A 13330-nucleotide genomic window follows, 5' to 3' on the forward strand; every position below is an offset into this window, starting at 1 on the left:
CTTTAGTTCTGAAAACAGCAACAGGATTTGAATGGTATCCATCTGTCTCGTTCTTCTTTGCACTTAGCATTGTAATCTTGGTAAGATGAGCATTTTCCCAACCTACCCACAAGGGGGTGGTCTGAGTCAGCTCCAAGTTCCCCACAGCACCTCCAACCTTGAAATGATCCGACCTTATACTCACCTGAGATTAAGACATTACATTTTTTTGATATGACAAATCCTTTTGAGGAAGTGTTGAATCGGATTAGAAGTCTTTCTCAGGTGGCTACTGTGGGCGTTCTAAGGTTTGGGGAAAGGAACATGGATAAAAAGAAAAATAATTCTGCTTCCCGCTTATATCTTACAACGGCTTTATTTTATTCTTACATTTTGCCAAAAGAAAAAAAGAAGTCAGGACATGTTTATCATTTATATCAACGGTATGTCCTCGGGCTGTCCAAGTGGAGTGCTTCATTCTATCTATAAAGGTACTTCAATGCTTTGAACTGAATGGGAAATACTACTGGCTGCCAGCCAATGGTTTTTACTCTTGGTTGATGTAGATGTAAATAAACAAATACCTGTCATTCAAACTAGATATGATTTTGTGGTTGGATACTTTATCAACCTTGGGACAAAGCACAGAACTACCATCTGTGTTGAGTTTAGCTACTCTGACTAGCTTCTACCTAGGCTGTGCTATATTTGTGTTTCATCTTTCAGACCAGAGTAAGACATCCAGCATGATGAATTTGAATACCTTTGGCATGCTTACATAATAGACTATGAGGTATTCCAGGCAGGTTTGCTAGGATGACAGCATGGCTGGGCAGGGTAGGCTCCATTACTACATGGGGTACTAAAGTTCATGACGTTAGCTAGCCTAGGGTGTGTGTGTGTGTGTGTGTGTGTGTGTGTGTGTGTGTGTGTGTGTGTGTGTGTGATGTGTGTGCATGTGAAATATGTATGGGCTTTTTCCTCAGTGCATAAACATTTGAAAGGGCATGAAGAAGGTGAGATCAATGACTTAAATCATGACATATTTGTGTTGGATAAGAGATAGTTTGCATACCAATCAAAACCATGAATAATTCTGTCCTGGAGTAGTACTTAGTTTATAAGGTTCATCAATATTTCAGAAATTCAGTAAGAGAGCTCTAAAGAGTCACTGCCATCATCCCTTGTAGCAAAATCTACAAAACATCAGCATCCTCCACAAGTCTTGTTTGTCAAGTCAAATTGTGTTAGTCTTAATTTAAAACACCAAGGAACAAGGGATATATTGTTTACTTGAATATTCCACAGACAATTATGTACAATTTACAGTGTTGAGCTAAACACAAACACTGTGGTAAGCAATAGCAGATATAAAACAGTGATAAAGGTGATTTTTTCATATTAGTATTCCACTGCAAGATGTGCATGTTATGCATCTGGATAAGGAGTACAATTTAATTGATAGCTGTGAAGTAAAACCTCCTCCTGAACTCTCATTAAAGAAGTTACTATGTTGCGAGTCACCATAGCGACAGGAATTGCACTGCAATTAAAGTTAGGGGGTGGGGGTAGGGTATGGGGGTGGGGGTTGTTAGTGGACTAGGAGAGGGATGGGGGGTATTGACGGGGGGTTTTGGTCGAGGGGAGAGGGAGGAGAGGGATGGGTGAGTACGGGAGGTGGAGGGAGGGGGTGTTGGAGGTGGTGGAACAAGGAGAGGTCATGGCCATCGGCTGGCGGCGTCACAACCAGACTGAGGAGTCCGCTGTGGCCTCCGCTCGGTCGGTGAACACGCAGGATCGTGACCTCCTCCGGTAAAGGGTGCCCCCTGGGGTCTTCCTCTTTGTGAGGCACAGATAGATGTCAGACACCAGGAACCTGGGGTAGCAGTCTGTCTTCATTAGACTGTACACTTTACTTTGCGCTGCTTCAAAGCAGCTCTTGGTGGGCTGGACAACGTTCTTCTGAATGGCCACCCTGGTTGAGTGGTCAATGTTGATCTGAAACAATAATGAGTACAGTCAACGAAAGGTATTTTCTGTTGCATGTTGAGGATTTTTCTGTATGTGTGTTCATTAGATGTTCATGTTCATTAAATATATTAATAAAGCTGGCCAGGCATATTTTTTTTTTTTCAGATTTATGCACTCAGAACGTTCAAGGCTCTTGCCTTGCCTTGCAACCCCTCAGACCGAAAGTGTGGGGGTATTATTCTACAGGCTTGGAGACAAAACCACAATAGCCTCTAAACACCAAAACACCATAAGATCATACCCCCCCCCCCCCCCCCCCCCCCCCAAGTGTAGAGACAGAAACCACAGGGTTCTCACTGTTGAACATTTTAACAGACTCATGTTTTAAATGCGCCATTTAGGGAAGAATTACTTCAGCTTAGTTCTGTACACAGTGCAGTACCTCTTTTGGGGCATGGGCGACAATAAAGACAGCATACATCTGCTTGGCTTTAGACAGGAGCTTGGTTTCCGACTCTGTAATCTTGTAGTCCTCACAGGCTAGCCAGAACTCGATGTTCTCCTCGCTGAACTCAGTCCTGAGGAAGTGAGAGAAGGTCTCCACTCCATCTGTAGAGAAGGAGATGAAGGAGACAGACACAAACACTTCATTACAGACCACTATTGTGTTCACTGGCCGAGCTCAAAAACGATTCTTCCTTAACCCTCGTGCTGCCTTCGGGTCACATGACCCAAAGGTTCATAACGAACCATTGTTGTGTTTACCCAATTTTACCCAATACAAAAACAAATAAAAATAATTTTCTTTTAACCATTCCAATGTGGGGGGTCTGAGACAGCCCGACAGTTAAAAGAAAATGCTTCACTTTGTTTTTGTATGAGGTAAATTTGTCGCAATACGACGGTGGGTCACAATGACTGATGGGTCAGAATGACCCGAAGATAACACAAGGGTTAAACTCTGATAAAAATAGCATGGGATTGTAATTCTGGAAATTACGCACTTTGTGCATGAGTGGCAGTTAGATGAAAGGCAGTCATTTACTTCTGCTGAATTGCAGCCTTGCAGATCGGTTGAAAAATAATGTTTACATGAGACAAGTTAATTTGAAGCAAATTAAATGAATTATACATCGCAGACCGCTGAAATAAATGAATAATTTATTTCCAACTGTGAGCCCAATGAGGTTGTCTCTTTTTTAGAGAACAACTATAGACTCAACTGACCTCAATGTTTTGGTGAACACCAAAATCGAATGTGCTAATCGCTTAAAAAGTATTTACTGTCAACGATGCTGGTAAAATCTACTGTGTGACTGCAGACACAAAAACATGTAGTGAAACTAGCCTGGTTCCTTGTAACCTTTCAATTCCCCATAGACTCTACGAGGCTTCCTGTTTGAGTTAAGCTTCGAACAAAATGGTTTGGACTGCAAATTGTAACAAAATGGGAAATTGCAAGGTTGTCTAACCTGAATGTTTTAGCAGTTCTTCAAAGGAGTCACTCCATTTCAAAGCTGCCTCTGGTGAGATCCTGGAAGAAGTCGGAGATACATTGTGAGCTAATGATACTTTAGACATGTAATTTCACCACAGGGCAGTAAAATATATGATATATTGTGGTCAACTGCTCTTAGATTCAATGTTGCCAGTTGGAGTTGGGATTAAGAGCACAAAACTGATCATATACTGTAACAGAAGTTAAGACAGTGATATCTGCACATTAACTGTAAATATGATGGATGGTTTACTTGTTTGTTGCTGTGGCTGTCGTTTTTTCCACACCGACATTTTCATGGGAGCCTGACTTGGTCAGCAGCAGGCTGAGTCGACTCTTTCTGTCCTTCTCCTTTAGTCTGACGGCACTGGTCAATCGCACAGTGACACACACGTTGACAAACACATTGACACACACATTGCACATGCACAATACATAACGATCTAATAATGTAATACTCAGGCAGAATATCACATCCCAGAGGACAATGGGTTTGCTGTAGGATGTTATCAACTAATAACCCTCTCTCTTCACTCATACCACTGCCACCACATAAAGGTCAACACGGCTCAGAGTTTCCACTGAAAGCAGGCAGCAGTGACACTGCATGTGGTGGAGTTGGTGTGCATGGAGAACCCTTGAGAATGCTGCTTGCAAAAATGATGTCAGCCAACAAGCTGAGCATCATTCTGAACCACAATGCAGAGGCACAGAGACGGCACAAAGGCATGATGTGGCACAACAAGGCAGTCAGTTATGAATTTCTTTGGATTCCCACAGACATCATGTTGCTTTACACCCCACCCTGACTAACTGTCTGGCCAAAGACTAGAGTTGCAGAGAAGTAAGAAAAGAGAAGTACACAACACACTGCAAAAAGAGTCATTTAGATTTTGAAATGATTTAATCCGTGAAGTGAGGACTTTAAAGATATAGCCCCTGAGGTAATTGTGTTTTTCTACCTTTCACAATAGTCTGTCAATTCACAGTATCAAACACATCAAAAAGCCTAATCATATCTCATGCAAATCTTTCACTGTTCTTGTGCTTAGCAACACAAATAAAGGAAGTGGTTTTCTGTTCAAATGCGACAATGCACAGTGGGAAAAACGTTAGCAATTCAAAAATGTTGAACTATATTCACAATAGATCTGAGTTAGAATTCCTACCTTGTATTCTTGTCTTTCATTCTCTGTGCTTGCAGGTCCTCTGGACCAAGCATTTTGAAATACTCTTCCTCCTTTGCGGCAAAAAAGTAGTTCAATTGAGGAAATAGAAAAACAAGCGTCTCCATTCTCTTCCCTCTAACTTAAGCAGACGTGAAACCAGGCCACCAAAAGCTCTTTGTACATTTTTTACCCGTCAATTGAACCACATGGCTTATAAAGCCTGTTCACATATCGTACATTTCCTGTACCTGTCATTTGACTTCCTGACCAGGGGAAACCACTCACCCTTTACTGAACCTCACAAAAAAACTGTTTAAGTTCTTTACATATGTGTTTCCTAACAAATCCTGCATATTTACTTTTACTGGACACCTTTTTACACTGCCTACATTATTATATGCATTGTACACTGTGTATGGATAATATTGACTATTAGTCTGTAGAAAACATTAATCAAACTGGATATCAAAAAACTGTATGACCCCTAGACCTCACAATACACCAAGCTTTACACTTACAGCACATTTGAAATATTCTTAGTGTTTTGTCAATTATAACAATTATTTTCTTAATTGTGTGTCATCCAGGCGGTGTTCAATTGTGAGCTTTGAAACAAGATTAACACTCACAATTACCATTCTCCATAAATGAAGCCCAATGCAATACCCCAAAACACAGATGAAATATCCCTTGGTTTGGTGCTGGTGTGAGATGATGACATCTGCATGGTGTCCTATCAAAATAGTGGAGGCCTCCATACTCCTGCGCATCGCTTTGTGACGCCACCGTCACCTCAGCATAGACAGAAAGAAAATGAGAAATAACACGTCGAAAAATAGGTCTGTATAAAGGCTGGGTCTCTCTTTTTCCAGAGCATCAGTGTCTTAATGGGGATAGACAAACTCAGTGTGACTCAGTGGAGTGCTACAGGGAATGGGTGCATTCATTCGGTAAGACAGAGACAAATGTGATGTCATTGTCTAAAGGATAGATAGAGGTAACAGAAAGAGGGGGAAGCTGAGAGAGACTGAGAGCGAGAGAAAGAAAGACAACACAGATGTTGCAAAGGTCCTTGTTCATATGTTCATATCACATATCACCAAAATGTTATTCACACAAGTGAATGTGAATCGAAAGTATATCCTGAACAACTAATAAAGTAAAAGGCCTCCATGGACATGCCACCCACATCAACTAACAATTTTTTCTCGCAGTTAGGCTACTGATGTGGAAGATGTTTTCGTGGAGAAAGCTTAAGGGGTTTGGACTTTGGCAATTAGTTGCACACACCTATGAGGACTATAGGATTCACTTGTTTTGGTCCGTCTTTTGGACTGTGTAAAACTCTGTAAAAAATAAATAAATTCCATCAGTCAAGGTGTAGCTAACACGTTTAGCATTCACAGAGTAACTGCTGGATCAATATGGCTGCAGAGGCGAGATGATGCCCCAGCCGCTCCCAAATAATTCGTTTTGATTCATTTGATTCCATTAATTTAAAATAATATTCAGAGAACCGTGGCGGCTTAATTATTTCATTGCCTGTCACAGTATTTTATCCCTGAAACAAAGAAACCACACATCATTAGCGAGGGACACTTTGAGGAAATGGAGACAGAGGACTGTCTGTGCTGGGGGGCGGGTGTTGTGCTTTCTGAACGACTTCAAAGGCTAAAATGTAATTTGGCCAAGGGTTCATCTCTGTCAATTAAAATGTCGGCAGGGCCAAAAGTCAGTTTGCCCACCCTCTGTTAAATGTGCCCATCACATTGCCTTGTCAAAAACTATTGTGAATTCACAGACCATTTGCGTCGATGAAGAATTTGTGTTTAAACAGAAGTGCTGATTGAGGTTACACTGACTAGATAAATGTTACAGCATCTAATACTGTGTTTATAATGCTGGTTATATATTGTTCGCATAATGTCAGTGAGGCCTGTGACAAAAGAAAGGGACAGAGTTGAAACTGGAAAGTGCTGACGGCACAGACCAGGGTGGGGCGGGGGACGGGGGGATGCTTCCTGTTTCAGAAACTTGTGCAAAGATATCTACAGTACATGTTGTCACATTACCTGTCTCAATGTGTACCCACAAATACTGAAGTTACTCTCTTAATAGTTTGACCTCAGCGCTGTCTGAGCAGACTTGTAGTCTCCTCTACCAGGACCCCACCAGAGTTTTTTAATCAAGCCAACACTGGGATTCTGACTGGTGCTTTAGGTGAGGATCTCATCTGCACCAGATCCTTTGTGTATGTGTTCCAGTGTCAAAGAACAACATGGCTAAATAAAACCCCTTTCATCATTGGCTGTCATCCAGGACTGCCGTACAGTATGTGATTTTGAGTATGAGATTGGAGTGTGGGTGTCAGACTCTGTCCTGTCAGGGGCCCCTTGTCAGAAACACAACACAGCCTTTTATCTTTACACAAAAGAGGCATGACATCACAACTATGGTTAGACCTCCTGCTGGCATGGCCCTTCACGTTCCTTCTCATCACTGGGCATGTTTCGTCTTCCATCTCCCCAAGTAAACACACTGCGTTTCATCCTGTGAAGCCGTGCCTCACACCAGCCTGGAAATCTCAACAATGACTTTGATGAAACATTGCCACCATGGCAGAAAATCTGTAACTGAATAAAAATTCAAATCTGTAGGTTACATTTGTTATCATAAACTCTCCACAGCATCTTAACACAATATGAATAATGGAGTAGTCAAGGAACAGTCTTGATGTTGCCTGAGAAACTACTACATAACACTAGGTTCTTGAGAGGTGGGAAAACATCTCACTTAGCATGTAATCATTTCATTTCCCCAAGATAAACCAAATATATTGTAACTGTTATGAAGTGAAGCTGGCTCAGCTAAACACTTGCTCATGTCTGGGATCTCCCTCAGCAGGCTTTACCAGAAATCTGAGGGCTTCCTGGAAGTAAATGCTCAACCCTCAGATGTCTGACTTCTGTCTGATGACACCTGCGTTTTCGACAACAGCTGAGCTAACCTTCATAATTTCATTTTTGCATCCTTGCTGAGAATAACTTCTAAACAAGGAGTAGGTGAACTAAAGATTGACGACATTTGTCAAAGAGTGTGCGTTTCAAAGTAGGTTCGTCTGCAAAAAAAGCTGTGTTAAAATACAAGCCAGAGGTGTGAATGTGAGCAAAGACATTGTGTATAGAAAGAAAACGTTTTTCATGTGGTGATGTGACAATAAGCTGTGAAAAAGGAAATGAAATGACGTTTGACAGAACCCATCAGGTCGAGTCTTTTTCGAAATCAAGTCATTTACCATAAGCGGTATGTTTCCCCATGTGGGTGTTACATTAGACATACAGTACAGTGTGAACACAAAGGCTCGATACTGCCTCCCAATGTTGTGAGGTGTAATCAACTAATTTCATCCTCCAATCAAAAATATACGTACATCTAGACAATAAAGGCAGTTCAAGACATGCAGCTTGAATGACCAAAGAATTACAGTCAAGATGGCCAAATCAAGATTTTCCTTCTCGTCATCCACACTCTACAGTATATCTAATTAATCAACATTTGATACAAATTGGCAGAAATCGAACAGGATACTGCATAGTCTAATGCATTGGCGGTGCTGATAACAGCCATTCTGAAAGAGATAGGATACTGTTACAGAACATTGTGCCAGTGCACTGTACTGTAGAAGTCTAGGAAGAGGAGGCTCACTAAGGCCTCCTGTCCATAAAAAAATCTGATGATACTATTACCTGGCAAACCTTTATCTATCACATTTAAGTCTTGTAGAGTTACAGACTGATCCATTCCCAATCTTTGTGCCTTTTCTCCTCTGTCTTTAATCACAGACATAAAAGGGTTTCATTTGGTTTCTTCTTAGCTGTGGGACGCAAGCTATTATAAATCAGCTGAGAGAGACGTAAGTTGAGGTGACTGTGCCAAAAGGAACCCGGAGAGCAGGGTGTTTGGTAGCATTGTACTGTCTCTTTGTGCAGACACTCTGAGTGATGCAACAGTAAAGAGGCTCGGACAGAGTTCTTTATCATAGGTCTATGAAAGTTCCAGACTCTCTCCAGTAATCAGGTCCACTTGCCAATAGTGATGGATTCCACTCCCCCCCAACTGTCCTGCAATGGACAACACACACATACTAATCAGGATTTACATGCCAAGTCCTCTTGATCAATAAACATTTACTCCCGAGCAGAAATGTACCTCCCTAACTGAATAAAACGGTCCAGCAAAATTCTACTACTGAACTGGTGCAAGAAATATAAATGTGTTCAAAAATAACAATTATGTATTCACAATCAGACCAATTGGTCTGGAATTGTCAAATCATCATGACAGAATCTCTGAAAAAGAGACAAGAAGGGACTTATGAAGCAATACATACTGCTTCACACGTTTAAGTAAGAGTACATGTATGAAGCCATGCCCATCCTCCCGCTTACTGTCTTAGTAAGAGAGAAGATAACAGACACACACATAATAACCGAAAGCTGTATAAAATGGTGGTCTGAACTAATTATTTGCTGACGAAATAGCTGTTCTGAAATGACTGACATTGACCATTGTGTAAAATGTTCCTGTGGTGTAATTCGAGAAATATTTATTTCTCCCATGAATCAAGTTGCTAACAAACGTTTGACTTTGTTCGGAATTGACAAGGAGACAACATGACGACAACATCATTTCACTCAAGTGTCAGCACAAAGCACTTAGCCAAGGACCACTTCAAGCAACTCCCTGAGAGACAGAATCTGTCCTATAAAGCTGGCGGGGTCGTCTCTGAGAAGTGTATCAAATCGTTATAGTGACAGTGTGGGGTCTCGCTCCAGCTGCATCTGGAAAGGACCGGCGGAGGTGACGGCACCATTACAGTGAATCCGTCAGATGATGTACAGACCGGTTTCATCTGAATGATTCCTGTCTGAGTCCATCACCTCTCAGCATCTGACTGGAGGAGTTTACGCCGAAGTAAAGGAGTAACACGTTGCTGTGTTTTCTCTGTAAACACAAATACGTGTTATTTATCTTTTAATGGTTATTATATGCTTTGAATTATTTGATCATCAATGAAAAGCTCCTACCAAGTATATTGATTGATAATTAATGATCAGTACACAATCTTCCCTTCATCAGTTTTTCATTACCTTTTTGTGTTGATTGTGTTAATTCTCTTTAACAATTATTAGTCCTTCAATCTGAAAAAAATAACTGGGGATTTCATATCTTGGTTTTCTTAATGTAATTGTTTCCCAAGTGAGGTGTTGTAAGGAATTTAAAGCGTGCAGCATTACTGTGTCCATGGAGGAAGCTGAAGAACAATAAGGCCTGTACGAGTGGGAGCATATGCTAATGTTGCTAATGGGAATGTGAAATTAACAATAGATGTTCCCAAGATACAAAGGTGGGAGGTACTGTAGGATAAGACTTATAATTGAACAGTGTAATTTCCAGCTGTGCTGGAGTCTCCCTATAGAAATATTAGGTTGATTCTCAAATAAAACTGCCCTTAGTTCAAGATGAAGATTTCAAATTGAACGTTGACACAATCCCATCACATATCCACTTGCATCTTACCCAGATCCACCTGTCATTCATTTACATCTCAGTCTCTTTTCTCTATTCTGCTCTTTCCGTTGAAATTTCAGTGAGGGAGAGAAGTTGTATTTCCATCCTGCTCTCGTCTTTTTTTCAGTCTTCCTCTCGCTCTCAAACCACCAGGTTATCAGTCGAGAGATTATTTTTCGCAGTGTGTGTGAGCGGCAAAGCCTAATTAGAGTGAACTGTTTGCTGGATGGCCTTTGTAACACATTCCAGTGATTATCTGTGTATTATAAGTAGACTGTTATCTTTGAAATCCACCTGCCCAGAAGCAGACACATAATAGAAACACAATTAATATGCAGAGAAACCAGGTCACAGCAGAGAACCATCCATTGGTCAGATTGTGTGATTGTAGGCCAGAATTCCATTCTGATATTTCTACCGTTGCTACTGTAATTAGTACAACACTTGTTCAAACCCATGACAAATGGGTGCCCACACGTACAGGATGTTGTTGTGTCTTGCTTAATTAAAAACAAGAAAAGAAGAACACGTTATGTCACATTAAGTTGGAAGGAGAGAGCCCGGCATTTGGTTTTGTCTGTCTGTGTGCTGCTGTCATAAAATGATTCCAAATTTCGATCAATAATGTTGTGAGTTGTGGTACTACTTCCAGAAACGTACAAGAGGATTAACAAGGTTTGTTTTTCTACTTTTCTGTCAGAGCTTATCTTCCAATGTCTTTCATTGCTTCCCCTTTCACACTAAATGCTTTTAATATGAACTGGTCTAGCATGGCATACATTCTTATTTGCTTTAATTGATTAAACCAATGCTCTAGTTTATGTCCATTATTCATCTGGGTCTCATTAAAGCACATTCACTGATTAAAGAAGCAACTTAATTTACCTTGTCTAGCTTCATCATTAGAAAGACCAACACATCAAGGAATTCACAGAGAGCGTAACAAGCTTAATGACTCCAAAGAAAACACCTAAACATAATTTGCATTCATCTCTTCATTTTCCCGGTTTCTTGTACTTATTAATAAACATTGATTGTTGTGCTGGCTGACATGTAAGCATTGGGGTTTTAGATTTAAGTAAATTTGTGCAGTGCCCGTGGATATTCCAGACATAGTAGTACTGTGGCTGGTTCTCGAGATAATTGAGATACACACATAGACAGACACAGATTCCTGTGGTTAGGCATACAGTACATGCAAAGGTAAATCATTGAAGGCCAACTGAAAGTATATAAAAAAATAAAGACTATATTCTAGTTTGTTATGGAATCCTTGTTAGTAAGCAAATGGGCTTCAGGAAGAGAGAAACATACTTGATGTCAGTTGTGCTTGGTTCTTCTGAGGAGAGAGGACACTTTCAGTCTACTGACAAGTAAATGAGCCCTACAGTGTGTCATCATGTCATAATCTCAGAAGTGATTAATTCAATGTTTACACAATCTCTGTTAGGCTGCTACAGACCGGGCGCTAATAGCATTGCTGCATCATCTTTAAGAAACACATCTCAATGCAAGAATCAACTGATCAATTGACCTAGACATCCTTTCCGTTCAGGCAATGTATTTTAACATAACTACCGGCTCTACTGTATACTGTATCGGTATGTTTGCTACGAAAAAACTTACCTCCTTATGTAAATTTATATTTAAGGTTTAGTTTAGGCAATACATAGTAGTTAGGACACTGATCAGTTAGGATAAGTGGAACAACAACACTCTGGGGAAGTCCTTGGGCCCTATCTTGCACCCAGCGCAATTGACTTTGTCAACGACGCAAGTATCATTCCTAGTTTGCACTCGACGCAAAGCGGACTTTTCCCTCCACAGACGCACGTTGGTAAATTAGGGAATGACCTTGCGCGGTTCAGCGAAAAAAGGAGACGTGTTCCGGTGCAAACGTTCCCTGGTGCTATTTTGCAGTTTCAGAAAAACAATTCCGCCACAGACCAGGAAAAATGTAGTCTAAAGTCAATGGCGCGTTATTCAGATGCTATTTTAAGGGCACAGGCTTGGCCCGTGCGCATTTCTTTCATGTCAATGATAAAAAAGATTTTCATGAGAAATCTTTATGTATGTGAACTTGATTTGTAATAATTGTGGCAATTTCCTCCCACGCCTGTTTAACCTAAACTAATTTGGGTGGGTTTCTTCTCCCATCCCAGAATCTCAGAATCAGAATCAGAATTCGGTTTATTTGCCATGTACACAAACACGGAATTTACTGTGGCAGGAAGGTGCAAACAATAAACATATTTACATTAAGTCATTTAGCAGACGCTCTTATCCAGAGCGACTTACAGTAAGTACTATATTGACATTCCCCCCGAGGCAAGTAGGCTGAAGTGCCTTGCCCAAGGACAATCCGGGAATCGAACCGGTAACCTTCAGATTACTAGCCCGACTCCCTAACCGCTCAGCCACCTGACTCCCTACATATACGGTCTTGAGTTAAGTAAAAAAGTTAAATGGTTAAAATAATTCTAAGAACTAATCAATTAGAAAATATAACAATTAAAAAAATAAAATATATATAAAAATAAGACTAAGAATTTGAATGAACAGCATGAGTGGGCAACTTAGTGCAATGAGAAAACTGCTCTGCCTTTCCCATACAATGTCACTTCTCTATCTTTTACGGCCCTGACGAGAACGTTGGTCTCCTCTGCTGTGAACCGCTCCTGGCATGCCTGGCAAATCCGCGGTTATAATAGCAATCCGCCATGGAACAAGCGCGCCTGCTCTTAAAGGGAATGTGAGATGACACTCTGATTGGTTTATTGCATGTTACGCCCAAACCACACCCATTAGTAATGTAGCTACTTCAGACCAACCCATTTTAGATTTGCGCCAGGCGCAAAGTCATTTATCCCTCTGGTATAATAGCAACAGCTCCGGAGTCCCGCCCACAAAGTTACTTGCGCTTTGCGTTTTGATACTTGCGTTTCAGATCGTTAAAATAGGGCCCCTTGTCTTGAACCGGAGTTCCATGGATTACATGCACACTATAGCTTTAAGCCCTATTACATGCACACTATAGCTTTAAGCCCTATTACATGCACACTATACCTTTAAGCCACTCTGCGCATCTCACAAGCCAACTGTTTTGCTTCACAAATCCTCCTGTGATCAGACAGAATTTCAG

At 40.9% G+C, this 13330-nt stretch overlaps 1 protein-coding gene across 1 annotated transcript; it reads right to left on the reverse strand.

Moving 5' to 3' along the window:
• Nucleotides 1-1253: 1253 nt before the first annotated feature.
• Nucleotides 1254-4803, reverse strand: rgs18 (regulator of G protein signaling 18). Its single transcript, XM_062482031.1, has 5 exons — nucleotides 4618-4803; nucleotides 3702-3815; nucleotides 3423-3484; nucleotides 2393-2559; nucleotides 1254-1977 (listed from the first exon to the last, which is right to left on the reverse strand). The coding sequence occupies exons 1-5, from the start codon at nucleotides 4740-4742 to the stop codon at nucleotides 1720-1722; spliced, it is 726 nt and encodes a 241-aa protein (XP_062338015.1). The 5' UTR covers nucleotides 4743-4803; the 3' UTR covers nucleotides 1254-1719.
• Between the last annotated feature and the right edge of the window lie 8527 nt (nucleotides 4804-13330).

The sequence above is a fragment of the Osmerus eperlanus genome, chromosome 16, assembly GCF_963692335.1.
Source record: "Osmerus eperlanus chromosome 16, fOsmEpe2.1, whole genome shotgun sequence".
NCBI lineage: Eukaryota > Metazoa > Chordata > Actinopteri > Osmeriformes > Osmeridae > Osmerus > Osmerus eperlanus.